General features: G+C 45.2%; 6 protein-coding genes across 6 annotated transcripts; 3 read left to right on the forward strand and 3 right to left on the reverse strand.

The window, feature by feature from the left end:
- Window positions 1-19: 19 nt before the first annotated feature.
- Window positions 20-1,285, forward strand: EAE97_003109 (uncharacterized protein; the record flags this gene model as incomplete). Its single annotated transcript, XM_038873621.1, has 1 exon — window positions 20-1,285. The coding sequence occupies one exon, from the start codon at window positions 20-22 to the stop codon at window positions 1,283-1,285; it is 1,266 nt and encodes a 421-aa protein (XP_038735484.1).
- Window positions 1,286-1,774: 489 nt separating this feature from the next.
- Window positions 1,775-3,515, reverse strand: EAE97_003110 (uncharacterized protein; the record flags this gene model as incomplete). Its single annotated transcript, XM_038873622.1, has 4 exons — window positions 1,775-2,057; window positions 2,127-2,277; window positions 2,337-2,554; window positions 2,617-3,515. The coding sequence occupies 4 exons, from the start codon at window positions 3,513-3,515 to the stop codon at window positions 1,775-1,777; spliced, it is 1,551 nt and encodes a 516-aa protein (XP_038735485.1).
- A 1,318-nt stretch (window positions 3,516-4,833) lies between these two features.
- Window positions 4,834-8,507, forward strand: EAE97_003111 (uncharacterized protein). Its single transcript, XM_038873623.1, has 2 exons — window positions 4,834-5,448; window positions 5,503-8,507. The coding sequence occupies exons 1-2, from the start codon at window positions 5,056-5,058 to the stop codon at window positions 8,260-8,262; spliced, it is 3,153 nt and encodes a 1,050-aa protein (XP_038735486.1). The 5' UTR covers window positions 4,834-5,055; the 3' UTR covers window positions 8,263-8,507.
- A 115-nt stretch (window positions 8,508-8,622) lies between these two features.
- EAE97_003112 (uncharacterized protein) lies at window positions 8,623-9,982 on the reverse strand (the record flags this gene model as incomplete). Its single annotated transcript, XM_038873624.1, has 2 exons — window positions 8,623-9,666; window positions 9,770-9,982. 2 exons carry the CDS (start codon window positions 9,980-9,982, stop codon window positions 8,623-8,625), a joined length of 1,257 nt encoding a protein of 418 aa, XP_038735487.1.
- Window positions 9,983-10,638: 656 nt separating this feature from the next.
- EAE97_003113 (uncharacterized protein) lies at window positions 10,639-11,568 on the reverse strand (the record flags this gene model as incomplete). Its single annotated transcript, XM_038873625.1, has 1 exon — window positions 10,639-11,568. The coding sequence occupies one exon, from the start codon at window positions 11,566-11,568 to the stop codon at window positions 10,639-10,641; it is 930 nt and encodes a 309-aa protein (XP_038735488.1).
- An 816-nt stretch (window positions 11,569-12,384) lies between these two features.
- On the forward strand, window positions 12,385-13,795 carry EAE97_003114 (uncharacterized protein; the record flags this gene model as incomplete). The annotated part of the gene is made up of 2 exons (XM_038873626.1): window positions 12,385-12,509; window positions 12,661-13,795. The coding sequence occupies 2 exons, from the start codon at window positions 12,385-12,387 to the stop codon at window positions 13,793-13,795; spliced, it is 1,260 nt and encodes a 419-aa protein (XP_038735489.1).
- Between the last annotated feature and the right edge of the window lie 273 nt (window positions 13,796-14,068).

The raw sequence follows: 14,068 nt of genomic DNA on the forward strand, positions 1-14,068 counted from the left end.
GCCGCAATCTCCCAAATCTATGCCCCAATGGGGAAGACCATCAGGGGCGAAGGGGAGCAGGAGGAGGAGGCAGTGGGAGCAGGATCAAGGACATTGGCAACAGTCGCGTGTCGAGGAGCTTGATAGCGAGGGTGATCCAGATACACAAGGCGTTGGGTTACATTTGGGCGAGAAACGATTTGCAAGCGATCCGCTTCATTTCACAGGTATAGATATTTCTTCAAACACAAGGCCTAGGCGAGGATATTCATATGACGAGGCCGAGCGATCTTCCGAGTCCGATTCCGAGTATTCAGACTACCACGAAGGTGGTGACAAACAATTAGCTTTACGAGGGGATAACGAGGAAGCAATAGTACAAGGTGCTCTAGCTCGTATTCGACGCGCTCAAGAAAAGGGAAGGCAAGATGTGAAGCTCACGCAAGAAGAGCTTGATGCATTAGAACGCCGACGAATTCGTATGCAAGCCGCTGCTGCCGCGAAAGCTACCAGAAAAGGAAGCAGCGGAGGCGGAGCTGAAAAGAAACGACGAAGCGATCGGAAAATTGTTGATATTGCATCTCTTATGGACCCCAAGCCAGCCAGTGATCCAAAGAAAAGAAAGTCGAAAAGAAAATCTGGTAGTTCTTCACACAGTGCTGCCGCGGGACCTGGAATTATTGTTGATGGACCAGATGGACCCTCGTATACTCCAATAGGTGGCTACCTTCCTTCGGACAGAGGCACATCTCGTTCTCGTTCATCAGCACGTCATGGCCATTCACCCCCAGGTACGAGTCGACATTTCTCTGACGGCATGCGTCCTACTTCCCATAACAACAGTCCTCGTCGTTCCTTACCCGAAGAAGAAAGCTGGCATTCTACCAATAACAAACGGACTTCTCTTTCTTCTCAATACCATGTTGCTGATCCCTTTGATTACCAGGTTACCGCTGATCAGCCACCCCCCGCCCCGCAACAGTACACACAGTCATCTTCAGGTCGTCATAATTATTCTGGTCCGGCCGATATTTCTTACACTTCCGTTCGACGCATTCCACCACAGGGCTATGCTGCCACCGATAGGATCCCTTCTGATTCATCCCTCAGACATCGGACTTCTCCGAGGGGAGAAAGAGAAGTCATAACTATTCCTGATAGTAGTGAAGAATCAGACTCAAGCGATGAGCTAGCAAGAGGAGTACAAGTTTTTCCAGAGGAACGAGAACGAGTAGTTTCTAGGAGACCTGCACCTGTGATTGGGAGTGGGAGTGGAAGCGGGAGAAGAAAAGGCAAAGGAAGATAAAAGTATGGGAATCTCGTTTATGGAGCTGTGCAATAAATAGACTTTAACTCTTTGCTTTTCAATGAATCACTTCTTGCCTCAATTGTGTTTTTATGATTTGTGAGATGTAGTATATATGGCTTTGATCTAATTCAGAGCGTCGGTGATGGGATTATACTTGTAATATCTATAAACGCACCTGCGTGATACCCACATCTTCGGGCTTGATTGATGGCGATAGGAATACTTGAATCTACAACTATATGTCTGCATGAACTATATATTGAGTAGAGAATTTTGAGTAGAGCAAATGGTTATGCATTGTATCATGATTGAAATTATATTTGTATTGATTGGAGTGAGTTAGTGTCGAGAATTGAGAATCATTGTGCCGATTACCTATTACCTATTCGTGTTCCTTAATTTCCCCTATTCATTTCTCTCTCCTATCTCTCCATCAAATTACTCTCTCTCCGTTCTCCCCTCCCCCTTCACCAAAAAAATAACTTCCTACTGAAAACTCATCCCCAACACCGCACCCACATCTCCACCCCTCCTATTCAAATCCAAAATCATCTGACCAAACAAGCCATTCGCCCAACTGAACCATTGGCGACTCCACTGATGCTGATCAAACGAATTGATCGATTCATGAATAAGACCTAGTCCGTCGGTGCTGCTGACGATTTCCTTGAGGGTGCTGTAGATCTCGGTTGGGGAGGAGGAGGTCAGGATGCGGATTATGCTGGCCATGGGCCAGGCGCGGCCGGGACCGACGTGTGGACCGCCGACACTGGGAAGGGTGTTAGTGAGGGGAATGATGGGGGACAGGGGGAAGTGAAGAGAGAGGAGATAGACTTACGCGTTAATAACGGGGCCGCGCATGAAATAGGGATTATCTTTCGAGAGGATAAACTTGCGGGTGTTTTGATAGATGGTATCATTCACGCTTAGATAGCCTAGGAAAGGAGCTGCAAGGAGAGAGGGGATATTGGCGTCATCCATACGGTTTGCTGGTGTTGAGTTAGATGATGAGCTTTTAATTTGCGAGTTCGAGAGATAGATGACTTACCAGAACCGAATCCATCGACTTCGTAGGCGTATACTTTTCCGTAAACGGGATCATTTACAATACCGTGTTTGGTGATGGAGGCTCGGATGCTACTGGCGAAGGTGTGCATGTGGTCTGAGAGATCTTGTTGGCCGTAGAGTTTGGCCATGATTTTACTGCATGATTCGAGGTAGCGGGAGAACATCATGTTTGCTGGGATGAAGAGCTGGTAGATGGTTCTATTGTTATGGGATGTTGTAAGTTTTCATAGTGTCTTCGATTTTTGAGGGGTACTACTTACGCATCGTCACTGGGTCTAAATGCAGATCGGATCAGTCCAGTGCCTTCTTGTACGGGATTTCCAGCTCCAGTGTTACCCAGTGTCTCTGTTGAACTGGTTGTCTCTCGTAGCCATGTGTATGGACTTGTATTGACACTGCCATTAGCAGCATAAGTTCCGATCAAGAGTCCCTCCGTTGTGGAAATGATGGTCTCAATAGCATTGACCCAATTGAATTTTTGGAAAAACTTGATATCCCCCGTAGCATCGTAATAGTCGCTGGAGATCTCTAAAAATGCAGCCAAAGAGTCTAGTTCGTATTTACACTCAAAAACAACGCTGGTGGGTTCAGCGGGAGTAAAGGTATCTGGGTTTACTTGATTTTGCTGTGGTGGAATTCCACTTTCGGCGGGTGCTTGGAAGGAATTGCAGTATGGTGCTTCGAGGATATATCGAGCTTGGAGATTGATGACACCTCGATAGAGACTTGCGAGGGAATCGTGAGACGAATCATTCGTTAACAATGGCAAGTAACTTTGCATCTGGTTTGCCGAATCTCGTAGCCACATCGCATCGATATCTCCCGTGATCAAGAACGTCAATTCTTCTTCCGCGTTATCTGCTGCATAGCCTCTCCATTTCACAGCTGTATCGAGAGAATTGGGAAATGAGTTCTGGAATATGCGGTAGAGATCAGGGTCTGCAATCACCGACTCCATATCGCTGATGGTTTTCTCTACAATTGAGGAGTTGAAGGTCCGACATGCTGGTTCTGGTCTCATCCATGATAATGCATATCTCCCACTGCTAAGGGGTGGATGTTGTGTGAGAGAATATTGAGAGTAGTCTGGACATTGTGCTTGGACTCTAGAGAGCAAGAATGCAGCCGTAACGGTGACGTTATTGGAGAAGACTCTCATGGTAGTTATGGAATACTCTAGAACCAGTGATTTGAAAGGATGGTCTAGACTTGAAGTAATTGAGAGAGGAGAATTGGTGCACCTATTCCCTACAGTAAGTGCATATGAATCTTAACCCAAGCAAACTCTGATGGGATATGATCGTATATACATGCAAGTCTGGCCAACATCGGTTAATCAGGTACGAGTTGTATTGAGTTGTTTACCCCGCGATCTCCTCTCAATTCACCACACAACCATGCCGGTTTAAAAACTATTCACTGGCGCGTGAGATCATTATGCTTTTGTCAAGCTCCATACGTGACTCAAAAGAGGAAGGCGTAAAGTATACGACCGGACGATTCGTTGCAATTTCATCGATTCGCCCACACCCATGTCAGGGCAGATGCACCAAAAGGTCATTTGCTATCCATCGGATAATGGCATAATAGATGGACTATTGAACAGTGAACACCTTGTTTGCACAACTGCACTTGCTTGTTGTCATTGTGGTGCTCTTAGTCAAAAGGTTGTGATCTGCGAGTGTTTGCGGGGTTGTGCTTGCTTGGCATACGAGCATACTTCGCGGTAATATCTGCCCGAGCCGAGATATTGGTTGGTGAATGGTGTGGTTTAATTCCCGAGAAAGTCCCGGTTGATACTTTCGTTCCGTGATCAATTTGTCCCTACGAGCTCGCCTATCGTGCATCCTTCCTACCTTGGTTGAAAGTAGTAAGATGGTGATCTGCTTTATTAGCATCTAATAGTCGGGCTCTTCAAGTGGCCGACTATCAGTGTTTAGAGTGTGAGGTGGTGTCTTAGAACCGTGATGTCTACTACACATGTGGTTAAGCTTTCACGACAGTCGTTTGTACAACGAGAAGTATTGATGGCTACGAAAAAAAGACAGCTGTGTTTGTGTATGAGAATTAGAATAAGAATGTACCAGATCATGATCATGATCATGATCATCTCTTCTGTTTAAGGGAAGGATGGCAGATGAGTTTACCGTTTCCATAGTTTTATACTTATCAGTTGCACGACGTTTTAGGAATAGTTCAATTTGTATGTGATACTTTGTATGCGCGTGTTCATTGCCATTGTAATTGTAATTAGAGATAGAGTAGAAGCTGGTTGCTGTCTGTATCGTCGTATGGGTACACACAACGGTGGTTCGGATTCGATGTATTCTCGTATTCTAGTAGTAGACGGCTTCTGTTGAGTAGGTAGGTAGGTAGGTAGCATTAGCTTATCGTTAGGAGCAGGACAGGGATTATTTGAACCATACACACAATCATACAATACTGTATGTACATCTTTTAAACCTATCTAGTAGCTATCTAGCATCTATTGATTTTCTATCATCACGAAAAGGCAACTCTCACACATCTTCATTTCCAATTACCTCTCACTACTTTTACTTTTATCGTACATCCTAATGAAATGATTAACTGAACTGTGGAAATTTATGCTTCGCGATTTTTTGTATGCGCACGCGTAGTGGGGTTGATATAAAAAAGATCTCGAGCTTATGGACATATGACTTCGACTAACATCGAATATGCGGGCAAGATACAGCATTCGCAATTGCGGTTTCCACCTCGGGCACCGGTTGGTGCCCTTGCGGATACCATTGCGAATGGTTTCTACACAGGCGGAACCCGTCAGCGGAAACCAGCGATTGAAGCATGAGAGACTCGCCAACAAAATCGAGCAAAATCTGAAGCGTAAGAAGTTCGTCCAATCGAACGATTGGGTCGATGAGACACCGGCTGGACAGAAAAAGATATTAAAACCATTCGATGAGGAATTCCACAACACTTATTTACCCAATGTCGTCGAGTCCTCCTGGTATAGCTTTTGGGAGAAGCAGGGACTTTTTAAACCACAAACAGATAACGACGGCAGCCTTAAACCGAAAGGAAAATACGTCATTGCTATGCCACCACCCAATGTGTGAGCTGATATATGTATTGGTAATATGGCTATCTGCTAACGCCAGTCGCAGGTCACAGGCAGATTACATATTGGGCATGCCCTAGCAGTTTCATTACAAGATACCCTTACTAGACTACATCGTATGCAAGGCCACTCAACACTCTATATCCCCGGCTGCGATCATGCAGGCATTGCGACCCAAGCTGTTGTCGAGAAGCAGCTTGCCAAAAATCCGAAAGATGGAAAGTCCAAAAAGCAGGATTTTACAAGGGATGAATTTGTACAGCTATGTGAGGACTGGAAGGAGGTATATCAAGAAGCGATTATCAAGACGATACGCAGACTAGGTATCTCTCCAGACTGGGACCGCATTGCCTACACGAGGAGTGAGCCATTTTCCAAAGCGGTCAATGAGAGCTTCGTGCGGTTTTTTGAAGAGGGCCTCATCTACCGAGCTAATAAGCTTGTGCATTGGTCATGCAGCCTTTCCACGTCTATATCCACGCTTGAAGTTGACCAAAAGGAGCTTCAAGGAAGTACCAAACTTAGTGTGCCAGGTTATGACAAAAAAATCGAATTTGGAACATTGACATATTTCAAGTATCCAATTGAAGGATCTGATCAGACCATCGAAGTTGCAACAACAAGGCCAGAGACAATGCTGGGTGATACTGGCATTGCCGTGCATCCTCAGGATGATCGATACAAGGGTTTCATTGGCAAGACCGCGCAACATCCATTTATCGCCGACAGAAAGCTAAAGATTGTCGCCGATGAATATGTTGACAAACAATTTGGAACTGGCGCTGTCAAACTGACGCCTGCTCATGATCATAATGATTTCGATTTAGGCAAAAAACATAACCTCCCATTCATCAACATCTTGAACAAAGACGGTACTCTCAATAGCAATGCTGGCCCTTTTGCTGGAGAGAAGAGATTCAATGCGAGGTACGGTGTTATCAACGAACTCAAGAAACTCGGTCTCTATACGAAACAAGAGCCGAATAAGATGGTTGTACCGATTTGCAGCCGATCCGGGGATATTATTGAGCCGTTCCTGATACCCCAATGGTGGATGAGAACGAAATCATTGTCGAAAGCTGCAATGGAAGTAGTCGAAAATGGCGAAATCATCATCCAACCAAAGACGCAAAAGGATTTATTCTTAGAAAGAATGCAAGATCCCGAGGACTGGTGCCTGTCGAGACAACTATGGTGGGGTCATCGAATACCGGTCTGGGCAATCAGTATCGAGGGTGAAGATTGTGGAAATGATGCCGATGAGGAGCACTGGGTATGTGGCCGGACAGAAAGCGAAGCTCGGGAAAAGGCAGAGCGAAAATTCCCCGGCAAGAAAGTTACACTCAGGCAAGATGATGATGTATTAGATACCTGGTTCAGCTCTGCACTTTGGCCATTTGCCACCCTTGGATGGCCAGAAAAGACGTCAGATCTCGAAAATTACTTTCCGACTACGACTTTGGAGACAGGTTGGGATATCATGCCAGTCTGGGTCAGTCGTATGATCATGTTCTCTTTGAAATTGACTGGAAAAGTGCCCTTTACTGAAGTCTTCTGTCATGGTTTGGTACGCGATAATGAAGGCCGGAAAATGTCAAAGTCACTTGGCAACGTTATCGACCCGATCGATATTCTTGATGGGATCAGCCTAGATGAATTGCACCAAAAGTTGCTTCATGGCAATTTGCCTCAAAATGAAGTCAAGAACGCCATCAAACACCAAAAAAAGGCCTTTCCACAAGGTATTCCGAGGTTTGGAGCTGACGTTTTGCGGTTCTCGCTCATAAGCCAAACTCAACTATCTGGCAGCGATATGAAAATCGATATGAGAACGATGACTGGCTCCTCTAGATTCTGTAACAAGATCTATCAGGCCACGAAATATGTCCTTGGAAAGCTTGGTAGTGATTTCGTTCCTCGAGAGAGCAGTGCTTTGACAGGAAATGAGAGCCTCCCAGAGCGATGGATCTTAACAAAGATGAACACAGCTGTGAAACAAATTAATCAAGCACTAGAAGAGCGTAGGTTCGGACTGTCGACCAAGATTAGTCAACGGTACTTGTACGATGAGTTGTTTGATATTTATATTGAGAATTCAAAATCGATCATCTCAAATGGCACACCCGAAGAAGCTCGTTCAGCTATGGATACATTGTATACCACAATCGAACATGGCTTACGACTTCTATCTCCCTTCATGCCCTTCTTGACTGAAGAGCTCTGGCAGCGGCTACCACGCAGACCAAATGACAATACACCTTCGATCACAATCGCTGAATATCCACAGTATGAGCCATCCTTCCATGACATGAAATCTGAGGTGGCTTATGAGCTTGTGCTAGGCTGCTCGAAAGGTATCCGTTCATTGTTAGAGGACTATGCTGTCAAGGACGAAGGTGTTGTTCATATCTCCTGCCTTAATCAAATGTCATACGATACTGTGTCAGCGCAACTCCCTACGATTCAATCACTCTGCGCAATCCGTCGCAAGACACCAGTGAAGATCAGTGTTGCGAAGGCTGGAGAAACTAAACCTACTAACTGTGCAGTTTTCCCTGTTTCAGCTGATGCAAACGTTTATCTTGAAGTCAAAAATCGCATACAGGATGCTGCGAAGGAGGCTGACAAGTTCAGAGCGAAGATAGATGAAGCAAGAAAAGAACAAGTTGATGTGTATACCATCAAAGCAGAGCTAAGCAAAGGTTCCGATACTATTCAGTTTTACGAGAACCGGGAGCGAGATATCGATGCAAAATTACAAGCATTACAAGAGACCGTAGAGATGTTTGAGAAGATGAATGTTTAGGCTGTGAGGCCCTGCTGGCTGACAACATGACCGGATAGTACCACCTCACAGCAGGATTTGATCAGGCTAGAATGTATAAAGGATTCTGATGGAGGAACGTGAAATGGCAGGAGAAATGTGGTCACTAAGTGGCCGTCTTCCACTAGACTAGAGCATAGAATGAGGCACTCATGCTCATTGTATATTAGAGATACAGAGTCCTTCGAACTCTCTACTCATAACCAATAGTATAACCAATAACTCACTTCCTGATATGCGATGTGATTTGTGAGAAATGCAATACATCATTTGATATTATCATAATTTTTCATAATATGCGTGCCACATAGGCTCTAACATTCACATGCCCGTTCCAAGATTCTATTTACCGTCTACTAATGACTTGAAGGCTTGCAAAAGATCATCTCTCAAATCCTCCCATCCCTCAATTCCTACACTGACCCGCAACAACTTCTGATCAACAGTAGCATCTGACATTGCCCTCCACTCAATCAAACTCTCTACACCGCCCAAACTCGTGGCGTGATGGAACAATTCCAACTTGCTGGGCAACTTCTTCGCGAACCCTACTTCTTTTAAGACGATAGAAAAAACCGGTCCAAATCCATTTGGCATCTGCTTCAATAGCCACCCATCCTTAATATCCTTTTCTTGCAAACTTGCATGCTCAACTCTCAGCACCGCCTTCCTCACCACCTCTGTTTCGGGACTATCAGATTTCAGAGCATTATGTAACCACGAAACAAGATTCTGAGCTGAGGCCGATTGCTGCTTGACACGAATTTCCAGCGTTCGAACGCTGCGAATACCGAGCCATCCTTCCATCGACCCCATCACATTCCCCAGCATCACTCGCTCTTTCTGTAGCCCCTGAAACCAACCATCTGCAACATGTTTAGGATTCACAGTGAGAATACCACAGAGCATATCGGAATGTCCACCGATATACTTGGTGCCGCTATGCATGACGATATCGGCACCCCACAGAAACGGATCCTGCAGAGGCGGCGGCGCAAACGTCGCATCGACGCATAGGAACGCGCCGCGGGAATGCGCCTTCTCGGCAAAGAGAGTGAGATTGCAGGCGGTGCCTTGGGGATTTAGCGGGGTTTCCACGTGGATGACATCGCCGGGGTGGAGATCCTCGGCGGGACAATCGAGAGGGAGTTTTTGGAGCCCGGTAAGTTTGGTGTGCACGTCTATGACGCCGTGACAGCCGTGATAGCCTTCGCCGATGGAAATGCGTTTGGGGTTGAGATAGACGAGAGCGGCGTGGAAGGCGGAGAGACCGGATGTATATGTGAGAGTGGGGCCTTTGAGGATGTTGCTTAGGATTGCTTCGAAGCGGGTGGTGTTGGGGGTGCTTATGCGAGAATAGATGTGGCTATCGTGTGGTGCGTTGGGCTATCAAGTGGTGTTAGTGATGAGGTTGGAAAGATAGGAGGGAGAAAAATGCTAAAGGTAGATCATGTGATTGAAGTGTTTGAATGGACGGCGGAATACTCACATCTAGCTCACTTGCTGCAACAAGATCGTCTGGATTATTACTGTAGCGAAAGATGGTAGATACGTGCAGAGGTGGTGCAACATCTTGACCTTTGTTGAGGAAATCGTCGGCGTGTATGGTTTGGGAAGAGAGTGATAATGCAGAGAGTCCTTGATTGGGGGTGTGATCTTGAAGATCTTGTTGCCCATCTAGACCGGGCTGAGAAGTTGCCATGGTTTTCTTGTCTTGTAGATGACTTTACACTCTTTATATGCTTGTGTAAGTATGAATGTAGTTGAATTTGAATAAATGCAATGAAATTAGTTCAAGAGACTTGAACGATTATTTGTATCGATAAAGATTCGTTGCTCGGTACCTTAGTGTCAAGTCGATGGAGTAAAAAAAACTGGAGCTTTGAGATGAAATAACCGCCACCAATTGCAGACTCATGCATACTATAACCAATTATCAAATTCGAGATTGAATATTTTGAACAGAACAATTACGAACTGGCAAATGATCACACATATATCTCTATTAGTCAGTAAAGCTATGGAGGCGTAAATCATGAGCTTTTCGCTGGTAAAATTCACAGTTGTTTCTCCGCACGCCCTTCGCATTGACAATCACAATGGCGCAATGAACACGCCTTTGACAGCAACAATCATAATCGATTCTCCACAATTAGTTGCCCCAGTCATAGGTATCGCTAAAACCAACAAGTTCCCCTTTCGATTCTAATGCTACCTTGTACAAATGCTAAGAAACGGTGAGCTGTCAAAAGGGTCGAGAAGCTTGAGGTTTAACTTTTAGATATTTTAGCTATGCATCAGTTTGATGCTCATCTGGAAATTAAATGATATCTTTGCTGATATAGACTGATAAAATGCTCAATCCGAGTTTGCAACAGTCGCAGCTTGCAGTTTCTCTACAAACAGCTCCATTTCTTTCTTCATTATCTTTTTGTCCTTACACCGTTCTGCAGTGTCGAAACTTACCAAAACCGCTTTATTTTGCGATATCAAGAACTTGGTCTCGTCTAAGGAACCATGTATAATCCCCAATTTGTGTAATTGTCTGATGACGGTCTGGCAAAGAGATAGGTCGGCGGTAGTAGCTCTCCTACCTTCAACATTTTCCGTTAGCAAACCTATCACGCGTCCACCTTCAGTTATACATCCAAGAAACTTTGGGATAAGGATATTGCGATTATGTAGCCAAGAGTATACTTGAATTTCGGCGATATAGTTTGTTTCCCAGTAGAAATTGGCAACTTTAGCACAGACTGGTCTGTCGAAGGCTGGGGATGATACCAAATGCACATTGGGGTCTAATTTTCGAAGAAATTTGAGTGAGAGATAGTCAATATGACTTATTGGCTTAGGAAACCATGAGCTATCAATTGTAGGGAGGGCAGCTTTGAAGGCTTCGACCACAGTTGGTATTCCACCTACTAAGGAGATTCGGGCCAGGTTCCAACTTTCGGCATCTCCGTCGGATGGCAATGGAGGCAATTTCTTCGAGAGAAGATAAGGAGAGCAGAGATCTCTTGCGAGATATGTTCCAGCATCAATTGTAATATACTTGAAACGCTTTCCATCTACCAGAATCCGAAAGTAACTAGGTAGGATGTTCTCGATATCGGTATCTTGGTTCAGTATTTCGATTCGAGGGTGATACATCGGCAGCGGCCAATTTCCATGGTGTGATGAAACAATGATGTCTCGTACTGCAATGGATTCGATCATAATCTTGTTTGCCAACAACTGTTGTTGTTTAACATTTAGTGTTCGGCGAATGTTTCTCTCTGATACCTTCATATAACTCGGTTTCAATGCCTACCTAGGCCGTAGAAAGAATCCTACGATTCATCAACCTGTTAGTTGACACAGAAGGAATTGCCTTGCCACAAAACCACGAGTTGGTATGTTGGTGTCATTTCACCTCCTGCCTTGTGCTGAGGCGAGCATGTGAGGAATGTAAGATATGCCATATACTTGCATGTGTATGATGCTCAAGACAAATTGTCATCATTGTAGATGACCAGTCTGATGTTTGAAGTTTCAATATCATGTATTGTCAAATTGTGGAGACGGCGCTAGTCCCCGATTGATGTAGAAGTTATGATTTGTAAGCACCACACATCAATCTTAACATGTAATTTGCTGATACTAACAACATCTAAACAGATTCAAGAACCATCAAAATTCATATTCTGAGACCGTTGATGACGTTCTCCGAAATGCTGGCTCGTTTCATGATATTGTTGGTTTGATTCTATTCCTGTACAACTACCTCGCCACATCGGTTCGTTGGCCCCGACCGGCGACCACCACAAGGCCAAGGTCAATGAGAACAATCGCTAGGTATCTCTAAGGCTATCATACCATACTCGCGCGGTTATTATTGCTCACGAGAAACTACACGCGATATATTCATGGTAAGATAGGCAGATGACTTGAAGAATGAACTCGGCGAGGCCGCGTCCATATATTATGGAGATCTCCAGCTGGCTTTCTTTCTGGTCTGGTTTTCTCTTTCAGTAAATATATTATCAACTATCCAATCTTAAGTTGCCAAAATGGTCTTTGGATGGTCTTCCAGAACTGCTTTACCACCCACAGTTGGGTCAACAGATGGAAGGAATGGTCATGATTATACCTCTCTCCACTGTGTTTGTATGGCCCGATTTCTTTCTCTTCCAACCCGTACTCGATGAGCATGTGAGTCAACTGCGCCCGTATACAAAGCCGTACATTAGGTAGCTGTTTCTCGGATTTGAATGTAGTTTACATATCTATTTTGAGTCTCATACACCCGGATTTGATTCAAGATTAACTTTTCTGTGGTAAAGAACAATTCTCTTTAACCTTCAAAATGACTTCCGAAGATTCAATACTCAAATCATCAAGACTTCACCACATAGATACATCATCTAATGGCGGTGTTTCTGGACCTTTCTGGGACTCAAACGAGCGTTGCTTTTGGCTGATGAATAACCGTCAAGTCTACACGCATCCTGAAAATTATAGCGGAAGTTCTGCTTGCGCAACTATAGCATCGGCAAACCCTGATTCTGCTTACCCGTCCGGCTGGTCTAGGGGTCAACGCACGCGATCACTATCGGGTTCTGACAGTTCGCCAGATTCAGCATCACATGAATCCAAACGCATTCGCCCGGAGTCTCTTGGCGGTGCACTCCCAAAGAATACACAATCGAAACAGCCTTTGCGTCAGGGTACTCTGGAACAACAACGCAAGTTTCCACAGTACGATTTATCCAATCTTCCACCTCCACCCCCCTTTCCTCCTCAAAGGCCCCAATCGGTTCGTTTTTCCCCAAATATATCTTATTCGGATGACCCTGTGAAAAATCATAACCCAGGACCATCCCTACCCAGCTTCCCTCAACGCTCTCAATCTGTTCGTGTCTCAAACGAGCACGATCAAGGCTTCACTCGCTCCAGAAATCCATCCCCCTCCTCTCCCCCATCTTCCTCTTCACGTCTCCAACATAAACCCCTTCCCACTCGTCCCCAATCTTTCCCAGCCTCAACCTCAGCACCATCGTCATCATCAAACCTACCTTCAAAATCCACCTCTCCCCTCCCCACCCCCTACAGCACCCATCCCCCCACCACCCGCTACACCCCTCCCAAATATCTCCGCGATCCCGAACACGAAGACGAAGATTTTTCCTCCCCCTCCTCCGCCTCGTCCGCCTATTCCTATTCCAAATCCCCCTCTTCCTCCTCCTCATACTCACACCATCGCGTCCCCTCTTCCCGCGACCGCCACGAATCCCAACGTCACCGCACGCACCACCGTCGCATCGAATACGACTACGACACTGATACCGATCTCTCCGATCAGAAAGAAAAGAAACTCAGAAGACAGAAACGTACTCGTGAACGTACCCCTGACGAACAGAAGAAACATGAAAAAACTTTGAAAGGTATCGGGGAGACAGGAAGAGGAGATATGGGACGAGCGGCTTTGCTGGGAGCCCTTCCTTTTGTGTGCCTTCTGGCGAGATTGGCGGCTTAATGTATTTTCTTCTTCTCTTTCTACTTCGAGCTTTGTAGCTTGCTCACACTCTTTTACGTATTATTGGCTGGGTCTTGGGATTGTTTATTAGGAGGATAGGTTTGATTTGGGATTCATGAATAAATTGTGGATTGGCGGGTGAAGTGTTGGAGTTTGGGTGTGTCTACCTACGTAGCCGTCATGCGGCAGCCACTCTTTCAGCGATTCGTAAAAACAATAGAAGACAAACATTTATTTCGAAGAACTTAAAATCCTGCCTTGTGAAATCTTCCT

This window comes from Botrytis byssoidea (genome assembly GCF_014898295.1).
Source record: "Botrytis byssoidea strain MUCL 94 chromosome Unknown BBYS_005, whole genome shotgun sequence".
NCBI lineage: Eukaryota > Fungi > Ascomycota > Leotiomycetes > Helotiales > Sclerotiniaceae > Botrytis > Botrytis byssoidea.